This window comes from Neoarius graeffei, chromosome 3 (assembly GCF_027579695.1).
Source record: "Neoarius graeffei isolate fNeoGra1 chromosome 3, fNeoGra1.pri, whole genome shotgun sequence".
NCBI classification, from domain to species: domain Eukaryota; kingdom Metazoa; phylum Chordata; class Actinopteri; order Siluriformes; family Ariidae; genus Neoarius; species Neoarius graeffei.
Window position 1 is genome coordinate 64,927,276 of NC_083571.1, and position 18,745 is coordinate 64,946,020.

General features: G+C 41.7%; 2 protein-coding genes across 2 annotated transcripts in view; both read left to right on the forward strand.

Moving 5' to 3' along the window:
• heatr5b (HEAT repeat containing 5B) overlaps positions 1 to 8,790 on the forward strand; it is a 57,326-nt gene extending 48,536 nt beyond the window's left edge. The window contains exons 29-36 of the mRNA XM_060917141.1: positions 499 to 738; positions 1,726 to 1,853; positions 5,199 to 5,343; positions 5,755 to 6,027; positions 6,126 to 6,350; positions 6,635 to 6,786; positions 7,270 to 7,483; positions 7,825 to 8,790. Of these exons, the coding sequence (XP_060773124.1) occupies positions 499 to 738; positions 1,726 to 1,853; positions 5,199 to 5,343; positions 5,755 to 6,027; positions 6,126 to 6,350; positions 6,635 to 6,786; positions 7,270 to 7,483; positions 7,825 to 8,132 (1,685 nt within the window). The 3' untranslated portion in view covers positions 8,133 to 8,790. The remainder of the gene's footprint in view (positions 1 to 498; positions 739 to 1,725; positions 1,854 to 5,198; positions 5,344 to 5,754; positions 6,028 to 6,125; positions 6,351 to 6,634; positions 6,787 to 7,269; positions 7,484 to 7,824) is intronic.
• A 2,104-nt stretch (positions 8,791 to 10,894) lies between these two features.
• Positions 10,895 to 18,745, forward strand: part of LOC132883472 (striatin-like) — a 65,463-nt gene continuing 57,612 nt past the window's right edge. The window contains exon 1 of the mRNA XM_060917142.1: positions 10,895 to 11,236. Within this exon, the coding sequence (XP_060773125.1) occupies positions 11,018 to 11,236 (219 nt within the window). The 5' untranslated portion in view covers positions 10,895 to 11,017. The remainder of the gene's footprint in view (positions 11,237 to 18,745) is intronic.

Genomic DNA, 18,745 nt, shown 5'->3' on the forward strand with positions numbered 1-18,745 from the left:
CCTTGGTCTTCGAGGTGTTGAGCTGCAGATGGTTCCTGTTGCACCACACAGCAAAGTCCCTCACCAGGCTCCTATACTCCTCCTCTCTGTCGTCACTGATACACCCAACGATGGCTGTGTCATCGGCAAACTTCTGAATGCGACACAGCTCCGAGTTGTAGCAGAAGTCCGCAGTGTACAGGGTGAAAATTCTGCTTATCTAAATACCATTTTATATTTTATTCTAATTTCTATTAATTATTTAAAATTTGTGAGATCATTTGAAATTATGTTTACAGTAATAAGTCTTTTAGGTAAATATGCAGAGGGGTGTGTGTGGGTGTTTGTGTACCGAACTACAAGGATCCTAAAGCTAGAATGTAGCCCTGCTTTCACACTGTCTTGTTGTTGTTGTTGTTGTTGTTGTTGTTTTTTAACTCTATTTATTTGTAAATATAATGTGTGTATGTGTGTGGTTTTTATATACACATATAATACAGCACTGAACCCTGTGTGCAGGCGGAGCGTTTTACACTCCCGAGACCATCGACACGGCACGTCTGCACTACCGCAGCTCGTGGGCTCCTATCCTGCACGCCGTCGCTCTCTGGCTCAGCACGACTGACTTCGGAGCCCCCGAGTGTCCCGAGGAGCCCCAGAGCACCAGCAGCACTGGACCTGCCGGGTTTCCTCAGGGTCCTCCTGCCCCCAGCAAGAGCCACGATGAGCTGGTCAAAGACAGAATGCATCTGCTTTTGGGTATTGAACACACTGGATCATAATCCTGAGATCACTGATATCACATACTTTTTATCAGGGCTTTGAACCAGAATTTTTTTCCTATTGGTTCGTTCCGAACAGAAACGGAATTTTAACGTTTCCGGTTTTGGGTTCCACCATTAAATAGACGTTCCAGAACCGGTTAGAACAAAAAAATTTCGTTCCCGGAACAGTTAATTACGTTCCCTGTCAGCTGTTTAACAAATGGCTATAAAATTATGTCTCTGTCTCATCCAGCTTAAGCCAAATGTAGGCTAATTCTATTACAACCTTCATTAAATAAGACAAGAAATAATTCAAAACAATTATTATTTCAAATGTTGGCGATTTGGATTCTCAGTATGTCTTCCCATCTACACAAACAGAAAAAGTGCCAAAAATGAAAGATAATTCGTTTAGTGTGTTACCAAAGGCTAGTCAGGCCCTATGCATTGATAGGCTAACAGAGGTTAACGTCATTTAATGTTCGCGAGCCTCTCATTAACGTGGACAAATATATTGATATCGTGTTTGAAACTGACGTTTTTGAATAACAATAGACTGCAATATTTACCTCTTATTTAAGATGTGGAGATGTGATAGTAGTCCACCCTCCCGCTCTCTCCATTCAGTCAGCGAACGTCACACAGGAAGTGAACCCCAGCGGGTCATAGAAACTTGCGCAGGAGAAAAATTACTTTTTTATTTGTAGGCTACGAAAACTTTGAGGAACGAAATAAAAACCGGTATTAACCGGTTACCATTATTTTTAATAAGCGTTTCTGTTCCGGAACATAAAAAATAATAAAGTTTCTGGTTTCGTTTCTGTTCCATGTGAAATAGAAAAAGTTCCCGGTTTTCGTTTTCGTTCCTTGAACCGGTTCAAAGCCCTGCTTTTTATTCATGAAAAGGTTACTTGAGGTCAATCTCATACGACCCATATGTAGTGTATAATAAAATCATGTTCTCTATTATCATGGCACTCAGGGATTACTATTGAGTTCCTGTGCTTCCCAAGGCCCGAGGAACCTATCGAGCGGGTGATGTCGTGTCTGCGGGCCCTGAGCACGCTACTCGAGTGCCCACGGGCTCGGAAACACATTGCAGAGGATCAGGTGAGCAATAATTTAGATTCAAATCGCGGCCAAGGTTTAGCCGTAGCATTTATGATTTTTGATTCCTTGCTAGAGAGATACAAGAGACGCTTTCTTCACAAAACGAATCAGAATCACCTGGGGGAAGAGGAGGGAGAAGTAACGAGAGATTAGCCTATATCTGGGAGGGAAACACAGATTAGCTAGTTAACATTTCCCAGAAATCACATGCCATTATGACTGCTACAGCGGATATAAAAAGTGTACACACCCCGTTAAAATGATACCTTTTTCTGATGTAAAAAACATGAGACCACTATGATAAATTTCAAAACTTTTCCCACCTTTAATGTAACCTATAACCTGTACGGTTCAATTGAAAAACAAATCCATTAGGGGGAAAAACATAAAAAATAAAAAATGTGCAATAAGCTGGTGGCATAAGTGTGCACACCCTTAAACTAATACTTTATTGAAGCACCTTTTGATTTAATTACAACATTCAGTCTTTTTGGGTCGGAGTCGATCAGCCTGCCACATCTAGACTTGGCAATATTTGCCCACTCTTCCTTACAAAAGCGCTCCAAATCTGTCAGATTGCGAGGGCATCTCTTGTGCACAGCCCTATTCAGGTCACCCCACAGATTTTCAGTTGGATTTAGGTCTGGGCTCTGGCTGGGCCGTTCCAAAATTTTTTGGGGGGGTCGTCATTTGGAAGATGAAATTCCTCATCTTCTGCTTTCTAGCAAACACCTGACGGTTTTGGGCCAAAATTGACTGGTATTTAGACCTGTTCATAATTCCCTCCAGCTTGACTAAAGCCCCTGTTCCAGCTGAAGAAAAACAATCCCAAAACATGATGCTGCCACCACCATGCTTCACCGTGGGTATGGTGTTCTTTTGGTGATGTGCAGTGTTGTTTTTGCACCAAACATACCTTTTGGAATTGTGGCCAAAAAGTTCAACCTTGATTTCATCAGACCAGAACAGATTTTCCCACAGGCTTTTGGGAGAGTTGATGTATTTTTTTTTTTTTTGCAAAATGTAGCCAGGCCTGGATGTTTTTCTCTGACCCTACCTCATAGTCCAGACATATGGAGAATACAGGAGATTGTGGTCATATGTACACAACCAGTACTTGCCAGAAGTTCCTGCAGCTCCTTCAGTGTTGCTGTCGGCCTCTTGGCAGCCTCCCTGACCAGTTTTTGTCTTGTCTTTTCATCAATTTTTGAGGGACATCCAGTTCTCGGTAATGTCACTGTTGTCCCATATTTTCTCCACTTCTTGATGACCGTCTTCACTGTGCTCCATGGTACATCTAATGCTTTGGAAATGTTTTTGTACCCTTCAACAGTGAGATCCCTTTATAAGCTCTCTGTGAACCCTGGCTTTTGCTGGAGGATGCAACTGAGTAAATGTCTGAACTTTATTTGGGGTTAATCAGTCACTTTAATTGATGGTAGGTGTGAACCCAAAAAGACTGAATGCTGTAATTAAATCAAAAGGTGCTTCAACAAAGTATTAGTTTAAGGGTGTGCACACTTATGCAACCAACTTATTGTAATTTTTTTTTTTTTTAAATTACCTCGCCCGGGACGGAATCCATCAGGGGGCAAGGTATTGTTTTCAGTCGGGTTTCTTTATTTTGGTTTGTTTTTGTTAATGATATTACGGGAAAATAGCTAGACCAATCTTCATGAAAATTTTAGGATAAATGGGCATTGGTCTCAAATAGAACCGCCAACATTTTGGGGGTCATCCGGTCAAGGTCAAGGTTTTTGTGGCTACTGCCTCATACACTCCTACGGTATGTAAGAGTGTAACAATCACGCACTGTGCATGCGGATCACCAGAACAGCACTGCGCATGCACATACGCGTGTTCCGATTAAAACAGCCAGTGAGCGTATACAATTCAGTTCACCATTCAGAATAAATGGACTAGACCAGGGGTGTCCAAACTGATCCATAAAGGGCCGTGTGGCTGCAGGTTTTCATTCCAGCCATGCAGCAGCACACCTGACTTGGCTCATTCAATCAACTGAACTGTCTTCACACAGTCAAGTACTTGCAGCCACACCCACCCTTGATTAAAGGGTGGGTGTGTCAGTTGATTGAATAAGCCAAATGAGGTGTGCTGCTGCATGGCTGGAATGAAAACCTGCAGCCACACGTCCCTTTATGGATCAGTTTGGACACCCCTGGACTAGACTAAAGAAATCGCTTTCGGACTTGTTTATGCTTATTACAAAGGGAAAGTGCGTTCCACTGAGCTCTAGCGCCGGGCCTTTTCCGGGAACTAAGAGTTTGGGTCATGGTGACAGCGTGTGTATGTCAGCCTCGGTTCTGAGGTTTCAGTTTCGAAAACTAAGAGGTAAGAGTAGAATAATATAAAGTATAGACACTTGGTATATTTTACTTCTGTGGTTTTGTTTTTTTTTAATTGTTCATTTTTGAATTGCGCTTCATTTTTTGGCTACTGCCTCATAGAGTAAATGTATATGCTATATTTACTGTCTGGACACGGGATCAGAAAACAATTTTATTTATAAGCAGTTGCCACATGGACCCATAGGGTACCTATTTTTTCGCAATATCTTCCTTCATATTCATTATAAGTGCTACCAGGCAAGGTTTGTTTTGTCTGGCAACACTTGTTTATGTTTTTCCCCCTAACAGATTTTTGTTTTTCAATTGAATTGTACAGGTTATAGGTCACATTAAAGGTAGGAAAGGTTTTTGAAATTATTTATCGTGGTCTCTTTTTACTTTTATTTTTTATACACATCAGAAAAACCTATCATTTTAATGGGGTGTGTACACTTTTTATATACACTGTACATTAGCCATCTCCTCCATCGACGATTCTCATCTCATCATCTCTAGCCGCTTTATCCTGTTCTACAGGGTCGCAGGCAAGCTGGAGCCTATCCCAGCTGACTACGGGCGAAAGGCGGGGTACACCCTGGACAAGTCGCCAGGTCATCACAGGGCTGACACATAGACACAGACAACCATTCACACTCACATTCACACCTACGCTCAATTTAGAGTCACCAGTTAACCTAACCTGCATGTCTTTGGACTGTGGGGGAAACCGGAGCACCCGGAGGAAACCCATGGGGACACGGGGAGAACATGCAAACTCCACACAGAAAGGCCCTCGCCGGCCCCGGGGCTCGAACCCAGGACCTTCTTGCTGTGAGGCGACAGCACTAACCACTACACCACCGTGCCACCCATCGACGATTTTTCCTGTGGAAAAGTTCGGCTTTTTCTGTTTGCCTGAACCCTGATAACATTATAATAATGTGTGGCTGTGCTAGTCTGTAATGTGTGTGTGTGTGTGTGTGTGTGTGTCTTGCAGTTGCTGGCCGTGGAGCTGCTGAACGTCCTGCACAGGTTATTATTAACACGTGACCCTCCTGGCTTGCAGCTGCAGGTGACGGCCGTGGTGCAGGAGACTATACGCTCGGCTCACGAACATCTGGAGCAGCTCAGGAGCTCTGAGAGTGAGTGGAATCATGTTTGCTCGTGCAACCTCTCGTTTTATTACGTGCTATTATGTTTCCTAATGCGGCATCATGTTCCGTCATTTGGAATCGCATTTCATCATTTGGAATCACGTTCCATGCGGCATCACATTCCTTCGTTTGGAATCGCATTCCATGCGGCGTCAAGTCAAGTTTATTTTTATAGCGCTTTTAACAATAGACATTGTCGCAAAGCAGCTTTACAGAAACGTGAGCTAATTTTATCCCTAGTCTATCCCCAGTGAGCAAGGCTGTGGCAACGGTGGCATCACATTTTGTCATGTGGTCACATCATACAATTACATCAGTCTGAGACATCACATCCCGTATCACTTTATTGAGATGTCATGAGCATTATGAGATATAAACTGAACTGGCTCTGTTTCTCAGGTCCTGAGGAAGGTGGGGAGAAGGAATTGCCCCTCCTACTGGGAGAGGGTGGAGACTCGGGGGAGCTGCAGCCGGGGAAGTCTCTGGTTTTTGCCGCCATGGAGCTGCTCGTGTTCCTCCTGGTGCGTCACCTTCCTCAAATCAACGCCAAAGCATCAGACTCGCCGAGCCACGTTCCCATCAAACCCCAGCAGCTCTCTGAGCACAGCAACCGCCTGCTCGCTGTCACTGTGGGCATCCTGGCAGAACTGCCCTCTCTGTGTTCTCCTGCAGGTACACACACACTGTCTTTCTATAACGTGCTACACACTGCTCTAACGTGACCCGCTCTGTAGTGATAAGGTGCTGATAACACTCTGCTCTACGAACAGGGAGCATGACCATCCTGCCCACGGTGCTGTTCCTGATCTGTGGGGTTCTGAGGGAGACGGCGGTGAAGACAGCAGACAGTAGCGTGTCTCTGCCCGTCTCTGCCTCCCTGCAGGCCATCAAGACCATCATCACGTCTCCACTGAGCCGCGTGGAGCACATACAGCAGCAGTGGAGCAGCCTGGTGAGGAGCAGCCTGGCATCGGTGCTGGAATACTCACAGCCTGGTGAGATCAGCGCGCGCGCACACACACACACACACACACACACACACACAGTCAGCACATACGTATAGTGTGAAGAGACAGTCTATGCTCACGTACATGCAGTCTGGTGAGAGAATTTAATGAGATACAAAGAGAGAGGGAGAGAGACGGATGGTCAGAAAGAAATACCCAGACACCCGGGGGGTCAACACAGACATAGAAATGCATATAAGCTGTCCTCTAAACACCCCCACTGCTGTTTTTCCCTTCTCTCTCTCTCTCTCTCTCTCTCTCTCCCCCCCCAGATGAGTCCAGGCCCAGTGTGGATGAGGTGAGCATGCTGACGGCCATCACTCTCTTTCTCGTGTCTGCCAGCTCTTCACTGCTCGGAGTCACCAGCTTACAGAAGGGCTGCATGGAGCGTTTCAGAAACGCCCTCAGCTCCAGCGACCCTCTGGTACATCTCTCTCACACGCGCGCGCGTGCACACATACAAACACTGATTCGGGATCACAACTCGCTTGTGACCTTCTGTGTGAGAAATCGAGACTGGTTTCCATGGTAACCAGACCCAACATTAGCTAGTTATAATTGTATGTATTCAGACACTCAGCTATTCTTTATATAGTCCTTCCCACGCCGTGTGGTGCATCGGGCGGCGCCAATCTCCGTTTCCACAGCCCTCGGCCTCTCGCCTATTACATAGCTAGGGTTACAGCGGGGGGCTAGTCCTCTGGTAACCAGGAGAGTTTAACTCCCCACTCGCATCTGTATTGCAGCATGCCTTGCCAGATGGTAGTAGGTACCATTTTTATGATGGTCTTTGGTATGACCCAACCGTGAATAGAACGCACGATCTCCCAATCAAGAGGCGGACACGCTACCACTAGGCCACTAGCCGGTTATTCTTTATATAATGTACTGTATATGGTGTGTGTAGGTGCAGGCGCGGTGTTACCAGCTGCTGCTATCCGTGTTCCAGCACTCTGTGCGCGCTCTCTCCACCCCTTACATCCACGCCTTGGCTCCTGCACTGGTGGAGAAGCTGAAAGCGGCGGAGCGCTCGCGGCCCTCCACCCCGGCTGAGCTGCACGCCCTGCAGGAGGGGGTCCGAGTGCTCGAGGGCCTGGTGGCGCTTGGCGAGGAGCAGAACCGTGAGTCGCAACCTCCTCCAATCCACTCTAATATACAAGCGTACGGTTGAGTGCAAAAGTTTGTGCACCCCAGTTTACCTCCAAAATAGAGTTCTGCATTGAAAATGATGTGTTTCACATAAAATGAGTTCTTGTTGTTAGTTATCTGTAATCACAAAAGTTTCTGGAGCTGTTTTCAGCAATACCACATGTTCTCCACATCATACCAAGTGTAGCCTATCGAATTGCAAAAATTTGGTTTGAAGTCCAGCTCAAATTAAAATGATTATTTAAAAAAAAGCGAGTAAATGAAAATAACATAAACAGTGAGTTGAATGTTTGTTTTATTTTTATTCACTCAGGTGTTCAGCTGCTGGCTCTGCTCGTCCCCACACTCATCTCCTACCTGCTGGATGAGAACACCTTCTCTTCGGCTCCGCCCACCTCCAAGGCTCTTCATGAGTTCGCCCTACAGAACCTGATGCGCATCGGGCCGCTCTACCCCGCTGCTTTCAAGACCGTCATGGGGGCGGCTCCTGAGCTCAAATCCCGCCTTGAGGCAGCCATCAGAGCCAATCAGGCCAGCAACAAAGCCAAGGCCACGGCCCGTCAGGCCCAGCCCACCGTACAGGCCACGCCCACTATCAAACTCAAAACGAGCTTCTTCTAGGAGTTTAGAGTTTATTAGTAAATGTTTGGGGACCAAATTGGTATAAAATGGCTTTTTTTGTTTAAAGATTATGAAGTCTTGCATGTTATTAAACGTCCTCCTCGCTGTTGTAATGAACAACCTGAGCATTTCAGTCGTCACGAAAGATCATCAGTCATAAACACTCACTTCATATTCATTCTGACAAGTCGCATTTTCTGTTTTTCTTTCTTTTTTTTTTTTTTTATTCTTTGGTCTTTTCCACACTTGAAATTAATTTCTTTTTGTGTTCTATTATTATACGACTCTGATTTAAACATTGTGACACTTCATGACTGTATTTGTTGTTGTTTTTAAACCTTATTTATGATTTGTGAAACACAACACAGAGATGTGTGTCTGCGCTGCTGCTTCATTCCGACTCGGCTGTAAAGAGTAAAGTGTCACTGTAAATATCAGTGGGTGTTGAGCTCTCGTCTATTATTTATTTCTGCATTAATAAGATTTATGTTGCACAGATGTTAGTTTGTTGTTTTATTGTTTGATCGTTTTAGTGTCAATGGGACGAATAAACTTGACCCATCAACTAAGTCGTCCTCTGACCCGAGTGGATACGACGTCAGTAAAAACCCTACTGTTAAACGGAACATGATCACAATAAAGAAAAAATTATACCGTGTTCATTAGTGTTCTTATATTTGTGTGTGTGTGTGTGTGTGTGTGTGTGTGTATATATTTCAAATGGCTTTTAATGTTCTAAAGTCACATGCTGTTTATTGATTTAGTCTTTAATGCTGACAAATTCTTGATGTTTCCTTTGTATAAGATATCAGATCTTTTCATGAACGTATTTTCTAAAACATGACCAAATTGACGTAAAGCTTAATAAGCTAAAGACATCTTTGTCTTTCAAATTTAAAAAAATAATAATTTTTTTTAGTGTCTAAGTAATCTGGGTATCTTTTTAAATTATGTACATTAAGGTTTTGAGTTAAATTTAATATTCAGATCAATTTAATACAATTAAATTAATTCTTCCATCATTAGGGTTTTATTATGTGTTATTTTACTGTTTGAATATTTGATACTTTTTTTTTTTTGAAAATGGAATGTCAAGCAAAAAATGTCAATATTATGCATTCAATATACACACTACCGTTCAAAAGTTTGGGGTCGGGGGTGTCGTGGCTCAGGTGGATAAGGCGCCATACCATAAATCCAGGGACCCGGGTTTGATTCCGACCCGAGGTCATTTCCCGATCCCTACCCGTCTCTCTCTCCCGCTCATTTCCTGTCTCTACACTGTCCTATCCAATAAAGGTGCAAAAAGCCCAAAAAATATCTTTAAAAAAAAAAAGTTTGGGGTCACTTTGAAATGTCCTTATTTTTGAAAGAAAAGCACTGTTCTTTTCAATGAAGATCACTTTAAACTAATCAGAAATCCACTCTATACATTGCTAATGTGGTAAATGACTATTCTAGCTGCAAATGTGTGGTTTTTGGTGCAATATCTCCATAGGTGTATAGAGGCCCATTTCCAGCAACTCTCACTCCAGTGTTCTAATGGTACAATGTGTTTGCTCATTGCCTCAGAAGGCTAATGGATGATTAGAAAACCCTTGTACAATCATGTTAGCACAGCTGAAAACAGTTGAGCTCTTTAGAGAAGCTATAAAACTGACCTTCCTTTGAGCAGATTGAGTTTCTGGAGCATCACATTTGTGGGGTCGATTAAATGCTCAAAATGGCCAGAAAAATGTCACGACTATATTTTCTATTCATTTTACAACTTATGGTGGTAAATAAAAGTGTGACTTTTCATGGAAAACACAAAATTGTCTGGGTGACCCCAAACTTTTGAACGGTAGTGTATATAATTTATTACATTCACAGAGTTCTGTGCAAAAGTCTTAGGCACATAGAAAGAAATGCTATAGACCAAAAATGGCTTAAAAAAATGATACGTTTCAACATTTAAAAAATACTGTGAACAGCAGTAAGCAATAATAAATGAAAAAGTCAGTATTTGGTGTGAGACGACCCTTTGCTTTAAAAAAAATAGTAGTCTGAGGTACAGTGAGTGCAGTTTGATGCGGAAATGAGCTGTAGGTTTTACTGAGCATCTTACAGAACCAGCCACAGTTCTTCTGCACACTTTGACCGTCACACTCGCTTCTTCATTTTGCACCAAAAACCCAGCAGCCATCATTATGTTTTCTTTTTCCATCTGAAAAGTTGAAAATTGAGGACTCTGTTCTAGTATGTATGCTTAAGATGTTATTTATGATTTACCTTACAGATTAATAAACAGAATGCTTTGTTTTATGCATCGTCAGGCTATTGTTGGATTTAGTGGATTGTTTAATGTTTTTTTTCTTTATTAAATTATTAGGAGTGATTCAATTAGGCTTTAATGAAATAAATAGGTGTAAGATGTAAATTTAGTATGTGGGAAAACTGATTGGAAATGCAGTTTTATTTAAATTATTTTTAAAAGTTGCTTTTATTTACTTGATTTATAGTTGTTTTATTTGGGTGGGGTTTTTTTGGTATGAAGTTTGTAATAGAAAAAAGCTATGGTGTTAAGACTTTTGCACAGTACTAAGTATTCTACAAAAATAAATAATCAGAAGCACGTTGAGTTGAAGGCTGAAAAATAATAAACTACTGCAAAGCCAAGACTTATGGAAAACTACAAATCCCATAATGAGAGCACGCACACTTCCGGTAAGTGTTATGGGCGTGTCTTGTTGGCGTGGTTTAGCGTCACTGAGTGACAGCTGGCTGTCAGAGAGACATGAGTCGGACCGGCGAGAGGAGCTGAGAGGGAAAACACACACACACGCACAGAGGTTTTGAGTTGGAGGAATTTTATTTATTTGGTCGAAGAGACCCGCGGCCAGGCCATGGATGAGCATGCAGGGCCCGGTGTGTTCTTCAACAACAACAATAACTCGGTGCTGCAGAGCGGCGGAGCAGGAAAGAGCGCTGTGGCCGAGGGGAGCGGCGCGGAGGCGGGCAGGGCGCAATACAGCATCCCGGGCATCCTGCACTTCCTCCAGCACGAGTGGGCCCGCTTCGAACTGGAGAGAGCACAGTGGGAGCTGGAGAGAGCTGAGCTGCAGGTCTGAGAGTGTTTTTTACACACACACTACAAACTGCATGAGCATATCCAGTGTTCAGTTCATCACAGCAGGCTGCTCAAGCACTGAATAAACAACAAACAAACAGAAGAAGAAGAATTGTCGTAACAACTCGGCATTTTCTTTAAAAAAAAAAGAGAGAGAAAACAATCTTCTGTATTTATTATGGATTTTTATTATAGATGTATTCGACCCAGGTTTACTCTAGAACCTTAAAGAAATACTTTATTATTGTAATTAGTATGTAATACGCTTATAATTATTATATAATATAAATATCTGTTGCTAATAACTTCATCTCAGTAACATACTGAAAATTATTATTATTATCTTATGATTGTATAACTTAGTTTATTATTGATTAAATAATTTAAGCCTGTATATGATGGTAAAATGCAGTTAGCACGCTAGCATTAGCATTGGCTTTAGTGTTAGCTTTGGGTTTAGCCGGAAGACCAAGAAGTCGTCTAGCAATGCTAAAAAATTAATATTATTATTATTATTATTATTATTGTTATTTTGTTGTTGTTGTTGTTGTAGTAAATATTAGATTAGCCTGAGATCATTAGCATTATTCGCTTCCTGTTGACATTCCTGCGGCTAAGTTAACCAGGTGCAGAGCGCTGTTGCCAGGTCAGGTGGAATCCCTGACTTGGTTAATTTAAAAAAAAAAACTTTTAATAGTTATAATAATTGTCTTGGAATGCAGTAAGTAATTTTTTTAATAATAATGATGATAATTTAGATTTGTATGTATTAATTTATCGATAATATACTGATTATTGCTAATTTTAAACAATGTATAAAAAATTGTCAGGGTTTTTTGTGGCCGCAATCTGGCAACCTATCTGCAAAAGCGGCTCGAGCTAGTTCGCGCACTGCTGTAACGCTAGCATGACATAGTTAACGTTTCAAACCATTGCTATCTGAATATCCACAAAATAAACACTCATTATTTTTAAATTAAATACATTTCATGTGTCTGTGATGCGCATTTGACCTGTGTGATAGAATAAAAAAAATCAGCTTCTTTAAAAAAAATCAATTAAATGGAAGGAATTTAAAAAAAAAAAAAAAAACAGAAGTTGTCAGTGTGCGCTAGCAAAGCTAGCAAGAAACCGAGGAATGACCGAGCAGGCTAATCACTTTTCTTTTCGTGTAAATGAGAATTCAGCAACCTTGTAACGCGTTTAAACAAATTATTTAATGTTTAAAGTAATTTAAAATGGTCCTTATTGAAGAAATGACTCTTAAAAATAAGCATTTGGTGTTAAATAAATTCTCTGAAGACAGACAGACAGACAGAGAGATGGCAGATTTCTCCCCTCAGACACACATTTATAAAATAAAACATACACGGACATTTTATGAGTTTATCTACATTATTTTGTATTTTAAGATGTTAATATTCATAATTTAATATTAAGCTCGCGTTTTTTAATCCTGAAAGGTTTACTTTGGTGATTTGTCGACTGAAAGCATGAATGTCAATAATCGAGATCCTGTCACGATATTTAGTTCAGTTTTTATCATGATTTACGATATTATTGTCATTTTATTATTATTATTGTTGTTTTTTAATTTTATTTAAAAATGAAACCAGGGCCTGACGCTTGACAGTTTCTGGTTGAATAATAGGAAATTTTGGATGTATAACTGTAAATACGAGGTGTGTTTTGATACAAAATCAAAAGGGCATCTTTTTTGTCTCAAATTTTATAGTATATAATTTAGTGCTGTCAAAAATGTCGCGTTATTAACGCGTTAACTTGACTCAATTTTAACGGCGATAATTTTTTTATCGCGAGATTAACGCTCTGTGACATGATGTAGTTTTTTCATAAGCTTTTGAAACTGCCAGGAACTTGGAACAGAGACTTTGCTTAGAAAAACGATAGCAGCTAGACTGTAATGCCGCGCCCCGCACAGCCAGAGTCCTCTGCCCTCCCCCGAAGAGCCACAGTGCTCGGCTTAGGTTTCATTTTCCCATCGGCGGCTCCAGCCCCACTTTGCAGTAGCTGTGACAAGACGTGTTATGCTCTGCAATAAAAAAAAAACATTGGTACAACCAGTGTTCGAACTATGCCGATATTTTCGGGGGGTCCCTTTTTTTCCCTTGGGGGGGTGCTTGCGCTTGTCTCAGAGCGCAGATCTCCATCGCGCGCTCACTTCGGATATGCAAATGCTTCCCGTTACACACGATTGCTATGTCAATAAACATCATTTTGCCAATATTTTAGAGACACCCCCCCCCCCCCCCCCCCCCAACATTTCCCAAATCATGTTTTCAAGGGATCTCATGTCTGTTTCAGGGGATCTCGGATCCCCCAAGTACCCCCGTAGTTGGAACGGTAAGCAAGCCCATTCACTTTTTTATGCTGGTAAGAGAATTACAATGGTTTTTCATGTGACAAAAATGTGCGATTAAATTGCGATTAATCGCGAGTTAACTATGACAGTCGCGACATTAATCGCGATTAAATATTTTAATCGCTTGACAGCACTAATATAATTATAAAGCCCTGGAAGAGTATTTGTCCAATTTTCAAGTCTTTTATTTATCAAGAAACATGTACCTTGTATATGAATTCTAAGGTTAAAATTCTTATTGGTCAGCAGGTGTTGATTAATTTTCTACACCAGAAGCTCTGACAGTGGTCCAGCTTCAGTTTATATTAATGCAATCTTTCAAATTTATCATTGTTTCTATAGTAACCGCTTGTTCACAAGCATTTGCGCCACTATAAAGGATTGTACACACAGGAAGAGTACACACTAGCAGCGATGCGACGACCACAGACTGCGGAACGTCAGTAAAGTTCTCTGGTGTGTTGTGAAGACGGGCAAAATAACCGTTAGTGATGCAAAGTGGAGTTTAAACTCATCTGAGCTTTGAAGCAGCTACGAATGGGAGCCAACACTGAGTTACATAAATGTACAAGAGGGTTACCAAGGCAACCAGAGCTTGGAACGTCCGCTCGCAACGTACTTCATTTGTGGTTCGTAGATTTTATTGAAAGGTCCTGACTGCAAAGTTGAATTCTTTGCAAAATATTCTATTTCTATTGCTGTTGGCGTTTCGAGATGTTGCGCCGCTGCACACGCCATGTATCCTGTGTGTAAATGTTTTATCGAGATAAAATGCGTCCCACGTTTTATGATTCCGGAGATTGCCGAAGCAAGTGAGCAACAATATCACATGACCACCGTGGGGTGTGTTTGACCTACTTTTAACCAAAACAAGTCGGTGTGGGCAAACATGGCGGACTCGGCTCTCACACCAGCTAAAAGGAGAAGGAAAGCTGCCCAGTGAGTGCAACTGCAAGATAGCGCAAGGTTAGATGACGTCATTTTTCTGGACAGATAACGAAATCATTCTAACTAGCGCTTAGCTCTCTGAGCCTTAGAATGCATGTGCTCGACTCCACGGTAGCGAGTCTGGAGTTATACACCTAATGTTTTGACCTTACAGAGAAAGAAACGAGAACATAAAAGCAATAACAGCGAATAGATATATTCCTCTTTTGTTTTATGTATCTATTCGCAAACGTCAACCAAAAAATTGCATCCCTGCAACGCAAAACTGTCCGAGGTCAGTGCAGAGTCACGATGTTTTCTGCACGTCGCCATCTTGGTGTGACGCAGTTCCATAATTATGCTAATTAGTTAAAGCTCCTCACGTTCGGCTGTTTCCGTAGCGCCATACTGTTTACCTCAAGAGGTCCCAAAATGGAGAAAAGCGACCCTCAGGACATAAAAATAATCACATCTCGTCCACATGATATTGTTCTTGCGAGATATAGGAGAATGCCACGCACGATAAAAAAAATAATAATAAATACATTTCAGATGACTTTGCAGTCAGCACCTTTAACGACTGTAATGTTTTATGGAAGGAGTCTACAGTGTCCGTACTTTGGAACAGTGAAAAGTCTCATCGGTGGCAGGTTGTTGTGGCATCAGAGGAATAAAACACGTCAGGATGTGCTGCTGTGATTCAGCTTTGGGGCTCTAACTGTGACGCCGTGTGATCCCGTCACCGTCTCATTGATTTATTTTCCAACACAACGTGATCCTCAAAGATTTAGTGACTTCAGAACATCCCTGACGTTTTATGTCTCAAATATTAGCTGCAAAAGTCATATGGCGTTTACTTTCACTTCCACTTTTGTGACAGGATAATTATTTTTCACTGATGCGTCATGCATCATTTAACCTGCTGTCCGTCTTTTTCCTGAAGAATCTAACCCAGTGCATTCAACTCGCCGAAAATCCTCCTCATGATGATGAAGGAAGGATGGTTTTTGGTTTCAAGCTTATTTAAAATCCTGAACATGTCTGTCGTGTGAACTCGAGCCATCTTTATTTCTCTGTCGTGATGTCTCAAGCCTCGACCACTGGTGGGCGTGGCTTATTCCTCACGAGGTCTTTATTTCGTGTGTCCTCTTGAGAGACCAAAGCTGGTATGAAATCGTGCTTTCTTTTGAGATGGGGTATAAATACCTGCGAGTGAGTGGGCAGTGTTGATGGAAAAAAAAATGGTGAGAAGTTGTTTAGGAGGCTGTTTTCAGCTGTTGCGGTTGGAGTAAGCACTTGATGTTGGCTTGATGTCTCGCAGTGCTTTCGGGAAAGGAAAAGCTTGAATGATGTGAACCAGGTGTTTTAAAGACCAACGATTCGAGGGTATTCTGTGTATTATTTCTATCTCGTTGCGTTATCTGTTTTACGAGACTCCACGCTGTGAGGGATCATCACATAGATATGAGCAGTACTTCTCATGTGGCTGGCGAGCGTAGAGATGCTGACGTCATGGCTGCTGCATTTAAAAACTCATCCTCGGGTGGAGTTTGCTATGACAGCTCTACACTTGTTTGGTTCACTAGGATTGAATTTGTTCAGAATAATTTTGTACCGCACTTTCTCAGTGTACAGGATGGTTCCTCAGGGGTTTGGAGAATGAAGTAGAGGTTCCAACATCTACAATTCAGCCATCATGTCTCCAAAATTTTTTTTTCTTTTCACCCCTCCTAATTTGTTCGTTTGCAAATTCCTTCCCCATCGCGAGCTATCACATACCAGCTACCAACCGTGCTTCTTTTGAGATGTATCATTTCACTCATGCGGCTCAGGAAAGCGCTGCCTATCTGCCCTCTTCCGCATACATGAGCTCATAGAATGACCACGATTTCTTCGTTCCATGATTTCTTAGTTTCCAAAGTACCACCCACCCAGAGAATGGCTAATTTTTGGATGGATGTCTGTGGCATCTCTGTTCAATATATGTAGAACACTTTTCTGTTGCACCACTGAAGATTCATGGTTTTTGTGACGCCGATACGGGAGACACCTCAACACAGCACCTTCTTACTTTTGTCGCAAAATCAGCAGTCGGACCAAACAGGAGGAAAAAAAAACTATGCCTTTGGTTAGTTTTATCTTCGTAAACTTCGACTTGTGAATTTGAGTCATGGTCTTGTGAGCCAATAAGAAACAAGAATGTGGGACTGTGGTTTCTTTAAAACAAAAAAGAAAAAATTATATAGGGATTTTGGCTTGCTGTTTTCTTTCTGTTGTTTGGGACACGGCTAATGAGGACAACAACAACAAAAGAATCAGTCGCCTTTTGGGTTTTTGTGTTAAAATGTCGTTCCCCCCCCCTTATTTTTTTTCTGCCTGCTAGGATTTTTCTTGTTGGCCCTGTTGGAAGCTTGGATTATGAATTGTTTGCTTCCAGAAACGGTTCGAATTGGATTTTTTTTTCTCGTGTTTTCTCCAAAAGGACAATTGAAGTGCACTTCAGGGTTCAGTCAAAATAGACACGATTTTGGAAGGTTATAAAAACAGTTTGTGCACTGGATTGTACAACCCCGATTCCAAAAAAGTTGGGACAAAGTACAAATTGTAAATAAAAATGGAATGCAATAATTTACAAATCTCAAAAACTGATATTGTATTCACAATAGAACATAAAGAACATATCAAATGTCGAAAGTGAGACATTTTGAAATTTCATGCCAAATATTGGCTCATTTGAAATTTCATGACAGCAACACATCTCAAAAAAGTTGGGACAGGGGCAATAAGAGGCTGGAAAAGTTAAAGGGACAAAAAAGGAACAGCTGGAGGACCAAATTGCAACTCATTAGGTCAATTGGCAATAGGTCACTAACATGACTGGGTATAAAAAGAGCATCTTGGCATGGCAGTGGCTCTCAGAAGTAAAGATGGGAAGAGGATCACCAATCCCCCTAATTCTGCACCAACAAATAGTGGAGCAATATCAGAAAGGAGTTCGACAGTGTAAAATTGCAAAGAGTTTGAACATATCATCATCTACAGTGCATAATATCATCAAAAGATTCAGAGAATCTGGAAGAATCTCTGTGCGTAAGGGTCAAGGCCGGAAAACCATACTGGGTGCCCTTGATCTTCGGGCCCTTAGATGGCACTGCATCACATACAGGCATGCTTCTGTGTTGGAAATCACAAAATGGGCTCAGGAATATTTCCAGAGAACATTATCTGTGAACACAATTCACCGTGCCATCCGCCTTTGCCAGCTAAAACTCTATAGTTCAAAGAAGAAGCCGTATCTAAACATGATCCAGAAGCGCAGAGGTTTTCTCTGGGCCAAGGCTCATTTAAAATGGACTGTGGTAAAGTGGAAAACTGTTCTGTGGTCAGACGAATCAAAATTTGAAGTTCCTTATGGAAATCAGGGACGCCGTGTCATTCAGACTAAAGAGGAGAAGGACGACCCAAGTTGTTATCGGCACTCAGTTCAGAAGCCTGCATCTCTGATGGTATGGGGTTGCATTAGTGCGTGTGGCATGGGCAGCTTACTCGTCTGGAAAGACACCATCAATGCTGAAAGGTATATCCAGGTTCCAGAGCAACATATGCTCCCATCCAGACGACGTCTCTTTCAGGGAAGACCTTGCATTTTCCAACATGACAATGCCAAACCACATACTGCATCAATTACAGCATCATGGCTGCGTAGAAGAAGGGTCCGGGTACTGAACTGGCCAGCCTGCAGTCCAGATCTTTCACCCATAGAAAACATTTGGCGCATCATAAAACGGAAGCTACGACAAAAAAGACCTAAGGCAGTTGAGCAACTAGAATCCCACATTAGACAAGAATGGGTTAACATTCCTATCCCTAAACTTGAGCAACTTGTCTCCTCAGTCCCCAGACGTTTACAGACTGTTGTAAAGAGAAAAGGGGATGTCTCACAGTGGTAAACATGGCCTTGTCCCAACTTTTTTGAGATGTGTTGTTGTCATGAAATTTAAAATTACCTAATTTTTCTCTTTAAATGATACATTTTCTCAGTTTAAACATTTAATATGTCATCTATGTTCTATTCTGAATAAAATATGGAATTTTGAAACTTCCACATTCCGTTTTTATTTACAACTTGTACTTTGTCCCAACTTTTTTGGAATCATGGTTGTATGTGTGTGAGTTATTTTTATTTATTTATTT